This window comes from Caloenas nicobarica, chromosome 3, assembly GCF_036013445.1.
Source record: "Caloenas nicobarica isolate bCalNic1 chromosome 3, bCalNic1.hap1, whole genome shotgun sequence".
NCBI classification, from domain to species: Eukaryota; Metazoa; Chordata; class Aves; order Columbiformes; family Columbidae; genus Caloenas; species Caloenas nicobarica.
Window position 1 is genome coordinate 35334644 of NC_088247.1, and position 16203 is coordinate 35350846.

Consider the following 16203-nt stretch of genomic DNA (forward strand, 5'->3'; position numbering starts at 1 on the left):
CATTTCTCCATATTCCAAGATATTTTCCTCTTCCTTCAGCATCTTCCACGCTGCAGCCATGGGGTGTCAGTACAAAAACGGAGCATATTGAAAACGGAAAACAGAAGAACCGACCCGAACACGCTTAATATAAAGGGAAAAGCTTCTGCACTGATGGTAACAACCACCTCCTCATTTCGCTTGCTGAACTCCACGCGATGCTGCCACAGGACTCCCACCTGCCGCAGAAGCCAAAGGCCGCCGGAGCTCCGGCACGAAATGACCCGAGGGCTTCGCTTACCTCCGACATCCGATCGCCGCTCGGCCAACCCCGGGCACTCTGCGGCGAGGGAGCCAGAGGAAGGCCGGCTCCGGAGAGCAGGTTTTGCTACATCCAGCCCGCAGGCGCCCGGGGAAACACCCTCACCTTGGCCGCGAAGCGATGCCCCGCGCGCCGCGGGCCGTTACACGGGATTAGGGCGGATAAATAAACACGGCGCCCAAGCGCGGCCGGCGGGACGGGAAGCGGGTGCGGAGGGGCCGGACGCCCCTGCCGCGCGCCCAGGTCCGCCCGCCGCCTCGGCCCCCTCGGCGCGCGCCCCGCGTCTCCCGGGAGACGGAGCCATTTTGAACCGCCGCGCCTCGGTGACCGCGGGCCTGGGGGCGCCGGGCACGGCGGTGGCGGGGCCGGGGTGGCCGCTCTGTGGCGCGTTACCTCGGATGCTCCAGGTCCAGCGGTAGAACTCGAGGGTGTCGTTCACCACGCTGGACACCAGCCCCATGGCGCGGGGGGGCTCGGCGGCGGCACCCATGGTGAGCAGCAGCAGCAGCGGCGGCGGCGGCGGCGGAGCCGGCGAACCTGTCTCGGCGCGTGCGTCCGTGCCTCTGCGCCGGGGCTGCTGCTGCTGCTGCTGCCCCTTCTACAGCCGGGGATGTGATTTAAATCTCTATCTCTCGGTATCTTCCCTCCAGACTCCGCCTCGCTCCCGTCACCGGCTCCCGCGCCCCGCGGGCAGGGCGGAGGGCGCGGAGGCGGGGAAGGGGGGGGGTTGGGAAGCGGGATGTGCAGCGCGGCGGCCGCGGCTCCGCAGCACCGTCCCCAGCGCGCGCTGCGCTGCGCCCGCGCCACGTGACCGCCGGCTCGCTGCCCGCCGGCGGCTGCCCGCGGGGCGCCTGGTCCGGCCGCGCAGGCGCAGTGCGGGCGGCGCGGCCGCGGGGACACCTGTCGTCCGTCAGCGGGCGTCCCGGCTGGAAAAGCGGTGCTTGTTATCTTAATTTGCCTTTTGTTTTCGAATAGGATTTTTTTTTTTTTTTTTTTTTTACCAGGCGGGGGAATAAATATTTCAGCCAACTTTCATTTCCTTTATTTCCTCTACGTAGCAGTTTGGATTTTTCTTCTTGTCCCCCTCGCCCCCTCCTTGGCGGACAGACCGGGCAGGGCCGCCAGCGGCGCTCGCTTCGCCGCAGGGTGTTTGCGCGGGGGTGTCGGCTTTTCAGCGGGCTGCCCCGAGCAGCCTCCGCCAAAACCAGCACCCGATAAAGCCAGCAGTCCCAACAGGGTCTCGCTGTCCCCCAGCCCCACCGGCAGCGGCTGGTGGCATTTCCCTGACCAGCGACTTGGCCAGGCTCCTGCGGGTGCCACCGTGGTGCCTTCCGCACGCTCTCCGCTCCATCTCCTGGACCACAGCCTTTATGGTCACCTCATGGCGCAGAGACCATTGCGGGGGGCTGCAGGAGAAGGGGGCCCCCGTGGCAAAGGCCGGTTCATCCATTCTGCACCCTGCGTTTCAACCCCAGGAAACCTTCTGCCTGGTGTGGGTGCACCAGCTGCTCCTCACACCCTTTGCCTCTTAACTCCTCCTGCCGGCTTGTCTCTCGCTGTCCCTCTCCCATGATCCGCATAGTGTGGATGGCTGCATGACACCCTTGGCATCAGTTTCCCCACCGAGGGACAGGAGGGGAGCTGCTCCACCCGCTTTGCGAGCTTTTCTCCTGGCAGACAGCAGATCAGATGGTATCTGCCTTTCCCTCCCCCAGTGCACCGGCACCTGTGTCACTCGCTGTCACTTGGTGAGCACGGCTCGCACTCCTCCTCCTGGTTGAGTCATCCTCTGCTCAGCTCCTGGACCATCCCAGCTGCTGCCATCCCAGCCCTATGGATGGGAGAGGCACACTGGCCATGGCTAGTTATGCCACCGCGAGCAGAGCCGCTGTGCCTGGAGCTTGTAAACCAGCAGGTGTTTGGGAGTAGGGATCACCTGCACTGGGAAAAGGAAGAGGAGTTATGTCAACCCCTGGAGGCCCAGATGGATGGGGGAAGTCCAACAACCCAATGCTGCCTGAAAGTTGGAGCCAAAGCAAGGCTGCTGCGTGCTCATGTATGGACAGCTGCTGCTTCTCTCATGTGAGAAAAGGCAGTCTAAACTCGGCATGAGTTGCACTGGCCTGAATTACATTTAATTTTGATGGCACTGATCATGCCAGGAGGTCCGGTGAGAGCTCTGAAATGGATCTGTCACTGGGTAGGGCACCATGAACGCCAGCCTGCTTCCCAAATGGCAGGCAGACAGCGTAGCATTAGCCATGGTTCCCATGCTTCCTTCAGGTGAAACCACTGCAGCAGATTGTTGGGCAGTTAGAAACCCCATGCGTGGTTGGCATTGTCTAAAGCATGGCTTCAGGATGTTTTTAACATTATCGTTTAAATCAAAAGGAAAACAGAAGAATGAGTCATAACCCTCAGATTGGTATATGGCCATTTGCCTTGGCCACAGGTTTGAAAGAGAATGGGCCACTGAGTGAATCAACACGACGAAGGATTGCACTCCCCTGCCACACTTGATGTCAGGCAAGGTGTGAACTAAGTAGAGTGCCACCAACACAAAAAGATCTGCAGTCTACCAAAGAACAAAAAGGAACAAGATATATTAGCAATAATAATACATATCCATAATAATTATTATTTATATTACAGCCTAGATATGCTTACTTCTTTGTTAAAATGATTGTTTATTTATTCTATGGAGGTTTTTTTGCACAATTGACACCAGTAATTATTGTTTATAAAATACAATCCAGTTTAGTGTTTCCTCTATTTCAGATTAGATACCTTTTCTTGATTGCAATTAATCCATTTGTATTGAAAATATGATTGTACATAGATAATTTTACAGAGTGATTAAGCCTTGAGAAGAGCAACAACAGAGCTGCAGAGCTTGGAGAACAGGGAGAAGATGAACAATCTAACCAGAGTAACTTCTTCTGTGCTTTGACATTGGCTTTGAAAATGTGATGGAGGTTACAACCACCTATTCTCATTAGTTTAACTTTCAGCCTGCAAGCATGTGGACATACTTTTAAAAGTAAGTGTATATCTGAGGGCTTCCAAACACATTCCAGCTAGTTTCCTAAGTTTGTGCACCCAGCAGGATGTGCTGATTCTAAGAAAGCCAAGACCCATGTCTTTACTTAAAGAGAGCAGATGAAGGAAGGCATCCAAAGGTATAGCATCAAAGCAGCCTCTGAGGAAATCCGCAGCATGGTAGTCAGAAAAAAGATGATTTTTTGGATATTAATTAGCCAGTGTTGCCATCTTCTACTTGGTAACCAACATGTTCCTAAAGCTCGGACATCTCAGATGGGCAGGCCTGTGGCAGCTCACCCCAGAGGAACTCAGGAATTCCCAGCTGTGCTCCAGCTGTTTGTCCAGCGCTCCAGGGTGCTTGTGCTGGCAGCAGGCGAGTCTGTGCTTCAGGAAAGGTGCAGAAGGTAACAGGAAGTTGTGGGACAGCCTGCCCCAAGGAAGGTCTCCTCCCAGTTCCCATTCAATATAGAAACTGTTTGTATTCCAGACCGTTTTGTAAACAAAAGCAAGCTAACAAAAAAAAAGTCAAAAAAACCAAAACCAAAAACCAACAAATGAACAAACAAAAACCAACAAACTGTGAGATATCTCATTTCAGAACTATTTCAAGCCATTTTCTGCTTCTTCATGGCACAAATAAATAGCAATAGAAATGTTACAAAGTCCAGATGATCAGTGCATTTAGTAATGCATGTAAAAGAGCATTTACTCATGAATTCAGAGAAGCATACTCTAATGTTTAATGCACGAGCAGATGCTTCTGCACTAATCAAAAGTATTCCCATTCAGGTTTTGCTTCAGGTTAGCAATGAGATTGTTGTAAGGAAAAAGTGAAATACAGGTATGTTGGATAATATTTATGAAGAGTAGTAGGAAGAAAGCAGTCAGAGCTTTGTGCATTGCTGCCAGTGGTCTCTCAAGGCAGCTCACTGAGAGACAAAACAGCAGTAAAAGAACTTTGCCATGCTACAAAGAGAATCAGAACACCCAGGAACTTTCCTGGTGGGAAACCATGAAAGTGCTTGAACCAATGCATTTGGCAGAAGATTCAAATGTTACACCATGCGGTAAGCAACAATCTATTCAGTTACCAGTAAAGAAGGCATGCAAAGTATTATACACATTAAGCATGACCAAATTTAAATTGTTCAAATGATCTTAACTTTAGAAATGTGTTTTGATTACTTTAACTATTGAACTATCATATTTTTTCATTTGATTCCATTAATGTTTTAAGAGGGAAAATTATGAAATAAATCAGCATATCAATTTGCAGTACATGGGATTTTCTTGCACAGCCTGTCAAATTTATATGTTCCTTGCACGCAAGCTTTCTAGCTAATATGCCCTTTAAAGATTGCTAGCTGTGCAAAATAAAGCTTGTCTGATCTTTGAATCAACAAGTACAGGCTTAAGTGTATTCATATGCGATGGTACAACTGCTATCTGCCTCAATACAGACACTGGTTTAAGGCAGCTTTATACTATACATGCTTAAAATAAGCCGTTTTCAAACAAACATAATTTTTTTAAACCAACAATGTATCTTTCAGCACTAATTAATTTTTTTTTTGTTTATTACGTAACATGTTGTGAACTCCATAATTTGAGGTGGGGTAAGTCAGGCACACAGGGATTACACAGCTTTTGCACAGGGAGTCTTCCATAGGATCTGAAACAGATCCAGCTCTTTTTTCTTCTAAACCGTCTGCTAGATGCCATCTGTCATTTCATACATTCAACTGCATCAAAACAGGCTTTTTCCAAACCAAATATATTGGAATGATGCATCAGAAAGCATCCGGAGATGTTAATACTTAGTGCAGGCTTTGGCCAAAACTTACCTCTGATGTAAGTTTCCACCAGATTACACCTCACTTGCATCTGCCAGCACCAACACTGAATTTGATTTCTGGTCTGTACCAACTTCACGTTTTGAATGTCAGCCATTTCTCCTGTGGCTCTATCTGAAATATCAGAATTATAATATGTTTAATATCCTGGCTTAAATGCTCAAGGACCAGATGCAACAGAGAGAATTCCTAGTGAAGTAAATACACTGTTTTTTCCACAGGACTTTGTGTACATATTGACATTTCTTCTCCATCTTTTTTTCCCAAAAATTTAGTCACAAGAAATAGAGCAGGGAAGTGGTGGACAGTTTTATCCCAAGCTACATGAGGTTTTATTCCCGAGTAAATATAACTATGGTTTGTCTCCAAATCATTCTGTTTACAGGCTTTAAGCTGTAGAACTAACCCCATTTACTGTAAATCTGGACAGTGACTGGAAGTGTTGGCCTGCAGTGCTGGGTTGCATCCAACTTAAACCACTGCTGTTCTATACTGGTCCAGAAGAGGAACCATGAATCCAGTGCTTCCCAGCCCCATTCCAAGATATTCATTTATAACTGATTCCTCTGTGGGAGATTTCACCCTAACCAAGAAGCTAATGTGTGTACACAGTATATGAGATGTCCTGTATACCCAGCAGGTACACGTTCATAGCTTTACCTGTGTTTCAGCATCGTTTTAAAAATTAGTGTTTCGTGGACACAAGGATGACAAAAACTTGTATGCATACTGTCTCATTCTGCTTTACTGATACTTTTCTTCTATGGTTTCATATACTTTTACAAAGCTAGGATTTTTATCTGCAGTGATATCTGTCACAGCATCTATCATTTGTGAGGTGTGGCAAGCGCGCTTTTGCAATGAGGGCTTCAGATGTGTACATCCCGGAGAACGGCTCTGCCAGACTATCAGCTGATGTTTTGAGGGCACTATGTTGAAACGACAGCAACATGTATAGTCAGATCTGCAGCACGTCGCTAACTACCAAATCCAGCCTTTTCCATAGGTGTGTGTCACTGGTACTGCACCCACTTCACTGGGTGTGTCGCCCTCCTGAAGGCGTGAAGCTCTTTGTAGGGATGATTTTGCACCTTTGCTTTTGCTCTAGTAATGGCGTGAAATGTAGGGCACAGTCCCCTGCAGAGGCCGCTTGCAGCAGCAGAGCTAGGTGGAGGGCTGCTGATTACGAAAGCTGCGTGCTAATTACGCTGTCCCCAGCCGTGACTTTGTGAGTGTGGGTGGTGACGACAGTGCTGGGCATACCCTTTATCTGTGTGATGTGAGGAGAACAGAATTGTGGTAAAGGACTTACATAAAGGCTGTGTCAGCCCCTGGACCTCTGAACTGGTGTGACCTGGCGCACGCTCCTCCTTTCACTCTGCCAGGGGGATATTCTGTAGATCCATGTGCTCTTGAGGGACAGCCAGTCCTCATTAAAGGCTCATGTTGTCCTATCCCCAGGAGATCACATGAAAGTATTTGCCACAGGGTTATACATTTTATAAACAGCAGGTTCGCCATATAACACTCTACTGAGATAAGCAGGTATTTTCAACTTCAGTTTATGTATGGTGAAATCAAGCCTAGAGAAAACCAATGACATTTCCAGCCCTTTGGAATGGAGTAGAGCAAAAATGTTGGAATCTCCCTTGAGTTAGCTAAGTCTTGTCCGCTCACTAGTATGAACCCATGGTTCACTGGTTTTCCCAACACCATATTCAGGCGTGATCAGTTAGGGCATGAGCCCCAGGACCTCACTTTGAAAGAACCTGAAGAGCCACTGGGTAGTCGTAGGCAAGACAGATACATATAAGGCAGACCATTTCCAACGCTGTATAGTGAGATTCCAAATTTCTCACAAAATGCCTAAGAGTTTTCTTGTACATTTTCATGCAGTGGCTGCTCTAAAGCTTTCTAGTTGGCGGGGCTCTCAACAGAAATTTTTGTAGTAGCTCTGTGTGTGTGTGTGTGTAACACAATGGTGTTTTAAGAGAACATAAGCAGAAAAAGATAACACAAAATAAGTATATTCAGTTGTTGAAATCGGAAGAACAGCCATTACCTTGTAAATGACCTCAAAACTGCCTTCTACAAGGTCCAAATCACCCAAATTGCCACACATCCATCTCTCCAGCCTGGGGATAGGCAGGGAAACCCCCAGGGAGGGCTGCACCCCGCTTCCTGCTGGGATTTGCACTGCTTTTTGCAGGGTGTTGCAGCGCTGGGCTTGCTGTCGGCCTGTGAGCCATCCATTCTTAGCGCAAGAGGCAATTAATACTCAGGAAGTTTTTACCAGGATCACAACGCTCTGGTGGGAATGAAGTCACCTGTCCCAAAGGTAAGAGTCACTCTTCATGGCAGCTAAATAGACTCCCAGAAGGAAAGGTGACACCCTAAACTGTTGTGCTTTTTAAAAGGCAGCTATTGCATATGAGTAGGTGCACAAATTATACGCATTTTATCTGCCGAGTACATTTTATCAAACCTGCATCTAGCCACAAATCTTTGTTTTGTCTCAGGTCTTATCTCAAAATTTTATGTCTTATCTATGCAAAGAAGCAGGATGCTTAAAACCAAAACCTGGGAAGCCTGACACTAGAAGAGGATCTGTCTGTTAGAGGCAATATTAAAGTGTGCTTAAATGGCAAAGACCAACCAGATACTGTAATACCTGCCCAAGTATGTAACGGAGGTGCTCATGGACACAGAATAATAGCTCTGTATCTGAATTACCTCAAAAATTCACAGCTGGGACCAGTATTGTTTTACATCTCCATGTGTGACTTTGACAGTGGAAGGAGCGTGTGCCCTCCTCAGGTTCACAGATGATATCCTGCTGGAGAGATCGGTCATTGTGCTGTGTGATACAGCTGCCATTGGAGGTACCTTGACAAGCTGGAGAAATGGGCTGACAAACCTTTTATGAAATTCAACAAGGGAAAAGGCAGTCCTGCATCTGGGATAGAATAACACCATGCAACAGTACATGGTGGGGACAGAGCCAGAAAGCAGCTGGAGGTCCTTCTGGACAACAAGCTGAACATGAGTCAGCAGTGTGCCTTGGCAGCAAAGGTGGTCAAACACATACTGGACTGCAGTAGTAAGAGTGTAGCCAGCAGGACAAGGGAGATGATGCTTCTCTCTGTTTGGCATTTGTGCAACAGCATCTGCAAAGATGTGTGCAGTTTTGGGCTCCTCATTACAAGAAAGATTTGGACACACTGAGCCCATTGGAGGACCCCCAAGATGGTCAGGGGCTGGAGCATGTGATGTAGAGGGAAAGACTAAAGGAGCTGGGCTTGCTCAGCCCAGAGAAGAGATGGCTTCAGGAAGAACTTATTGCTGTCTACACCTACCCCCTGGGCTGGTGCAGAGAAGACAAAGCCAGATGCTCCTGAGAGGTGCACAGGGGAAGGATCAGAGGCAATGGGAAAGGGCTGCGGACAAGAAAAAGATATTCAGAACCCAACCAAAGGGCTTCAGCAATCTGCTCTGTCTTCAGAGTTGTCCAAGGTTTGAGCTTAGGACTGGACTAAATGATCTTGAGGTCTCTTTTGACATAAATTCTTCTGTAATTTGCCTTCAACTGCAGAAGTTAATCTTCCCTCCCTCAACTCCAGATGTTAATTTTCATCACTTTTAGTAAACTTCAGTGCTCCAATCTGAGCAGACTGATGGTACTATTTCTCACATCATCCCTTGCATAGACTCGTACAACTTTCTATATGTTGTTAATACTTTTAAACTTGTTCTTAAGATCATAGCCTAATGAACTGCTAGGTAATGCAGGATGATATTACTATGAAGTAAATGTAAGTACATCCTTGCCTGCATGTAGCAGTTTCATGTTATTCTTTTTGTCTGTGCCTCATTGATTTAACTTTAAATTTCTGAGTTTCCAAACTGCACATGGCAGCAGCTGAAATGATCACAACCACAGGGCTGTTCATGCTGGACAGGAATTCGGCAGCTGGACTAGATAATTGTTGTGGGTCCCTTCCAACTGAAACTATTCTATTCTATTCTATTCTATTCTATTCTATTCTATTCTATTCTATTCTATTCTATTCTATTCTATTCTATTCTATTCTATTCCATTCTATTCTATTGTATTCTATTCTATTCTATTTCTATTTCTATTTCTATTTCTATTTCTATTTCTATTCTATTCTGGAATATAATCTGTGGCACCCAGAACAAGAACATTGTACTTATTGTAAGAATGTAAAAATGTCCAAGCAAAGTTAGTCTGTGTCTGGTAGAAACCAATGGCAGAATAGAAGGTAAAACCAGGAGAAGCCAATGAATGGTAAGTCTTCAACAGACTGCCCTGGCTGCTAGCAATCTGTGACTATTTGATCTATCTTTGAAATTAGTTTTATGGGCATCTTTAAATGACAGAACATTCAGCCTTATTTGGGCACCAAAGAACCCTGTCTGAAACATTAAAAAGGGAATGGAACATGTTAAGACTGTAACTACTTGGTAGCATAACCTTCTGGGGAATGAAAATAGTTTCTTTGCTATTCTAAGAAATTTTTTAATATGTTAGAAAAACTATGGATGACTCAACTTATCTGTATTTTCCCCAATCTTTTAAAAATATCTGTTGTTAAAGTGTATTAACGAAAAATGAAAGTTGCTGTAATGCAATTTAACAACATACATCAGACACTGGGTAAGAAAAAAAGTAACAATGAACAGTTGACTCTGAACATGAAAATGTCTATCATACAGCCAAAAGTTAATAGTTGTTCATAGATACGGTATATAGCAGCATTCATATACCAGCATGCTCTAGAAAGGGTATCTGTAGGTACAGGGCTAGCTCCAAGGGAGTATTCAAACTCCACAGAGGTTATTTAGCTAGAGAAAGGAAATCGTATTTCTAAATTGTTTACGATTTTGCACAGTACAATATCGGTACCTAAAGGACAATGCCCTGTAGGACAGTATCTTATTATAAGAGGATCTATCTCCTCTCTTTTGCTGACACAAGGGTAAGGGAGTGCACCAGATAATTCTGCCAATGTGCATAACCCAGTGCCAGCCCAGAACTGGTCAGCAGCTGCAGCACAGAGGACACGGTCCTCAGACCTGCTGGTTATTGTGTCAAGAAGCAGCTGGAACATCCATCTTGGTTGCCGTCACCATCTCTGCTCTCTTTTCAGCCCAGACTGGCTGCCTCTCCGATGACCTCCATTTAACTTCCCACAGAAAAGCAAAAGGAAAGTCGTATCTTTTATCTCTGTGGCATACAAGAGTTTCCATTTCTCTTCTATTTTGAATTAAGTACTTGTGAGTTGTTATTTATCATCTTTTTTTTTTTTTCTTGTTTGAATGTCCCATTGCAGCTTTTAACTACCTGTTATACTTTATTTTATTCTGCTCTATTGAACAGATCAGTCTGCTGTCAGGAATCTCTTCTCTATGTAGGTATTCACAGGTCTTCATTTAGTAACTTCTTGATTTTTTTCTTGGATTGCAAACTGGATTAGTCTTACTTTGACTGTTATTGTTAGGCATATATTCCAGATGTTATATCATTCACCAAAGTTTTTGCAAGTTTTCAGTATTTTTTTAGGAATGCGAATGCCAGATGTGTCCACGGTACCGTAGAAATGGTTCTACTTCTTACAGCTGATGGTTCTCTTTGCAAATACCCATTCTGTTCTGTCACTTAACTACTCGTTAATCCATATAATTTATTATAAATGAAGTAATTTTTTAATCTCTAATTTTTGTCATAAACGCATGCCATTCAGGTGGCTATGGAAGCTTTATCTTACATGCTAGTACCATTACCTTTGTTGGTCACACTTTTGATCTTCAAATAGCAAGCCTATCTGGCAAAATCTGTATTTCATAATACCAGGTTGATGGACATTAATTGCTTACATATTTTATTTCCTTTCTCATGGCATCCTATTTCTGCCTTTTAATTGAGTCCTGAATCCATGTCATGTTAATGAGTTACGAGTTTGTGAAATCAACCAGTTTAACGTTTGGACATGTTTTCTCTAATGCACTTGAAATTCATGAGTGTTTCAAGATTAGAAAAAATCAACTACTTAAATATTTTAATACTCTTGGACAGTGAGTTCTCCATTCCTATGTTTTTAAAAATATTACCAATATAATTAAAGTATATATCCAGTTAATTATAATATTACTTCCAGTGTTTCACATGTGATAACTTTAGTTAGTGACTTGTGAAGTGGCTGGGTGGGATGCAAATTGTATTCTGTTCCATGTGTACTGTATTTAAGGTGTCAAAAATGACATAAAAGTTTCTGTATGGCAACAAAATATGAAATCTATTCCTAGCTGTATCTTGTCTTTTTCTGATATATGCAAAAGTATCCTAGAACACAGGTTATAATGTGATGTGTCTTGAGCTATACTTCCAGTATATGCTATCTCGCAGCACATCATACATGATTTATGATCTGTTAATGTTAATAATTCCAAATTTGCTCACATTCATGAATAATACAGATAAGACATACTATAAAGGAGTATTTGTGAATGTACCAGTGTGATAATAATCACAAATATGCTAGTGTATAGGAGTTGCAGTACTGTGAATAATAATAATAACAGTAGTAAAAATACAGCCAGAATCCCTTTCGCTGTCCTCACAGGAGTGTTTGCAAGAATGCTTTATTTAGAGAATCAAACACTAAACCATATATAGCATGTATATCAACTTTTATTGCTACTTGGGTTATGATTCCCTATGAATGTAAAGGGTTTTTTCTTGCATGACTGTATTAAACATGTCAGAATAGCTTTCAGTATATCCTAAAATGTGAATATTCTGTATGTATAGTACATGTATGAAAGGAATTTCATCCGTGAGTGGAATACATCCAGTGTATAACAGCTATGAATTATAGGAGGTTAAAAAATGTTCTATTAATTGCAAAAAATATTGGTTTATCTGTAATGCCATAGCAACGAGAAAAGCTGGAACTTGTATGCTTGAAATCACATCTACAGCAAGGACACAGACCTTACCATAGAGGCCTTGCAACGTAGGCTTGGATAAAAATATCTTATAGAGAAGTTGGGTATTGGCAGTTCCAAAACACTCTGACTTAGAGGTAGAAACTGCCAAGAAAATATTTCTATATAGCTATCGTGACCTATAATAATGATTCATGGATCTTACTGCTGTTTAAATAGGTACCTGAGGTGATTCCACCTCCTTCGCCTCTTCCTACTCCTCCTTTCCTTTTCCCAAACATGAGCTCAGCTTTGATGTTAAGTTTAAATAGATTCTTGCTGCGTATTCGATTTCCCTGGTTAGGGCTTGCCATGCGTTCAACGAAGAAACCTGAGCTCATGCCTGCAGGACTTGGAGTTTCCATGTGATTCTCCAGTGTGATGTCTGTACACTAACAGCACAGTGTAATAACAGCCCACATGTGCAATAATAGGGCTTGGTACACACTTCTATAATCTTCGTTATGCGTCTGTCCAACTTGACTTAAAGGATATGGTGGGTACAATGCATATTATAATCTTACGTAAATGATATTTCAGCCATATCAATCTTAGGAATAAATAAAACATAGCAGTAGTTGATTGAGCAAAATGGTAAGTCTGTGATTAATCACACTTTGCTTTGTGTGCCTGCATGTCTTCTATGAACTACTCTAGATTTCATAGCCAGTGGGGAGAAACAGGCACTTGCAGAGGAAGACGCATGCTACCACCCTTAGATAAAACAAGCCATTCCCTGAGGTCTTCAGTCTCTAGAAAGAATATAAAGAACATAGAACAGTGACTAGGTGAGGTACCTAAGTGTTAGATGACTAAATAAAACTAATCCCACCCTTATATATAGTTTAGGCAAACTTCACTCATTCTGAGTCAGTGTGTATATTCTCTATGTACATATAAGCCAAATGTGTTGTCCTGTTATGAATAATAACAATGGTTTTCATGTACCTATCTCATTCACCCCAGGATATCCACTGTGTCCTTTATAAACATTAATTAATGTGGCTTCATAACAATCTCATGAGGAAAGAATTGCCCCCAATTTAGAGATGAAGAAATGCAGCCGTAGAATGTTTAAATAAGTCATCTCAGGCTGCACATAAAACCATAAATGTAAACACCAGAGGATGCCTCACAATCATAGCCCAAAGAGAAGGTAATCATAAGGTGTGGCTCCAAAATCAATAGTGTAACCTGGTGCTTGTTTCCACCCTATTCAATGTAAATAGGTTGAGGCGTGGTATGCACAGGGCAATTCCTGATGTGTTCACATCAGTCATACATTAAATTTGGTACAGATGTAGCCAGACTGACTAAGGACAGAAGGACAGGGCAAGGATCAAATACCTGTTCCACATACTTGAGACATTTGTGTGTCCGTAGGATTCTGCAGAATCCAGCCTTTCAGCAAAGAAACACCATTTGAGAGGAGCCCTGCAGAGAAGGACTTGGGGGTACTGGTGGATGAAAAGCTGGACATCAGCCAGCAGTAGGCACTTGCAGCCCAGAAAGCGAACTGTATCCTAGGCTGCATCAGAAGGAGAGTGGCCAGCAGGTCGAGGGAGGTGATTCTCCTCCTTTACTCCACTCTTGTGAGACCCCACCTGGAGTACTGCGTCCAGCTCTGGGGCCCCCAGCATAAGAAGGACATGGACCTAGTGGAGAGAGTGCAGAGGGGGGCCACAAAAATGGTCAGAGGGCTTGAACACCTCTCCTCTGAAGACAGGATGAGAGAGTTTGGGTCCTGCCCTCTGGAGAAGGCTTAGGAACAGCTGGGGAGAAGGCAGTAGTTTCAGCCTGAAAGAGGGACAGGGAGAGTTTTAGGGGTTTGCTAGTGTAGACAGTTTCAATTCAGGATCATGAAACATTCCCTGACACCAATTTCTTAGTGTGGACACATGCACTACTAATGCTGGGTGTTGTTCACACCTTCAGTAGGCTTAATGTCTTGATTACTGATGCTATCATCAATACGAATTCAGTGCATATTTTTCTGCACACCACCACTCTCCCCTCCTGGTTTCATCTCCTTACTGCCATTTTTGCCCAACACTTCTTATGTGCGTATTTACACCTACCATCATCAATGTATGCATCTCTAGAGCTGCAGGACAAATCATGTTGGTGAGGTCACCTCCCTGCTTTGCCATATGGAAGCAGCAAACACATAGGTGCTTCAAATGCTGTTAAAGTAGTCTCAAAGTGTTATTCACACAATTCCCCCAGTGTTTATATTCTCCCTACTTTTTTCCTTGTCACTCTTCCATGTACTGGATAACGTCCTGATGTGTTGACATTTGCACGATGTTCAACTCCCCATTTCGATATGGCCCTCTCCATTTGCACCCAGTTCATCTCAGTTATGCCAGCCAACAAAATGCCAAGTCACCTTTCCTGCTGCTATCTGGGTTTGGACTAACTGCTGGTGCGAGCAACCAATAGCCAGCTCCTTCAGCCACCATCATCTGCTATGACACAACTTTGAACAGAGCTTCCATTGTCCTTTTCCTGGAGCATACAGGTGAAAGTCACTGAGATGTTGCATGTTAATGGCAAAGAGGAAGGAGAAGAGACCATGAGGACCACGGGCCTCAAGGTCAGCCTCTGCAAATGGGTGCACTGGCAGGTATTCTGCTGAATGTTACAAGTGCCAAACTAAGTAAAAGCTGTGGACGCTTCTTAGAGAATGGTCTACAGCCAGAAAAAAAGGTCCACTGATCCTCTTTTACTAGAGTCATGGGTGAGTTATAACAGAACAGGAAGAGATTCCTGATTTTTACTGTATTATCTAGCTTTGCACACTGAATTTATTACCGATTTACAGCTATGGACTGTATTTGGCTTTGTGTAAAGGTGCTAGAAAAAGGTATTTCTCTTGCACCACTTTTTTTTCTTCCTATATCTGGTAATCTACAGAGGATGGAAGTGATTTAAACATATAACTAGGGACTACTTTAAATTATCTTTGCAATTTTCGGAAAAATAAGAAAAATAAGTATAGTGAGGAACAGTACTCATCTCTTACGACATTTTTGTAGATCTATTGCAGCAGTAGATTGAGATAGATTAACTAACACTGAAAAAATGTTCAAACAGATGGACTGTGGATCCCAGTACAGTTATATTCTTTGTCTTGTATCATTTCTTAGCAAGCTTTTTCTGATTGAGAGGGATGGGGATAGGTGCATGAAACAATTTGCTTTTTTTGTTTTCCCCTCATAGTTTAGTTTCTTTTCATGCTTGCCTAATTTTTCCCTTTATCTGGCAAGTGACACCTCAGAATACATCATATGAGTGGAATTGCAGATGGTCAATGAGATGCCAGAGAGTGCACATTTTCAATGGCAACCTCCATAACTAACACATATTACAGTCCATAATACACTGTTGAGTCACTGGGTAATGAAGAAATCTCCTTTGCATTAACAGGTGGTATTATGCTTATTTTTTCTGTAGTTTGCCTTTTTTTCAGTCTCCAATACTAATGTATTCCAGAACCTACTGAATATGAAGCAATAGTGAAACCATTTCTGGTAATGAGATCACAATGACACACTGTGTTATATTATTATTTTCTCTAGCAAATCCTCCTTTCATTTCACCAGTTATTAAAAGTTTTACTAATTAATGAAGAAAAATAAATTCTTAACATAGTTTCTGTTTGTTCGTTTTGGCTCAGACTGCTTCGGCTTTAAAGACTTCCAAATGCACACTATTTCAAATGGGAATAAATGCATGTCATGTTGATAACAAACCCTAAGTGGGCTTTTGTTTTTGCCTAGGTGAGAGAAGGACATTTTTCCCTCTTCTATTAAAAATATTTTCAGTTGTTCTGGACATACTTGTGTTTTTGCACATACATCTGATTTTGTTGTGTATTGGCTGAGTACCCTAAAAATGGGGTTATGTGCTTGGAAAATGAAGGAGAAACACGTTGTTGCATCCAAAACTTTTATTGTAGGTGAAGGTTCTTAAAATTCATTAAAACTAAAAGTCTCC

The 16203-nt window shown here is 43.6% G+C and overlaps 1 protein-coding gene across 1 annotated transcript in view; it reads right to left on the reverse strand.

The window, feature by feature from the left end:
- Nucleotides 1-1065, reverse strand: part of ELOVL4 (ELOVL fatty acid elongase 4) — a 35591-nt gene extending 34526 nt beyond the window's left edge. The window contains exon 1 of the mRNA XM_065632675.1: nt 695-1065. Coding sequence (XP_065488747.1) covers nt 695-791 — 97 coding nt within the window. The 5' untranslated portion in view covers nt 792-1065. The remainder of the gene's footprint in view (nt 1-694) is intronic.
- Nucleotides 1066-16203: the final 15138 nt, after the last annotated feature.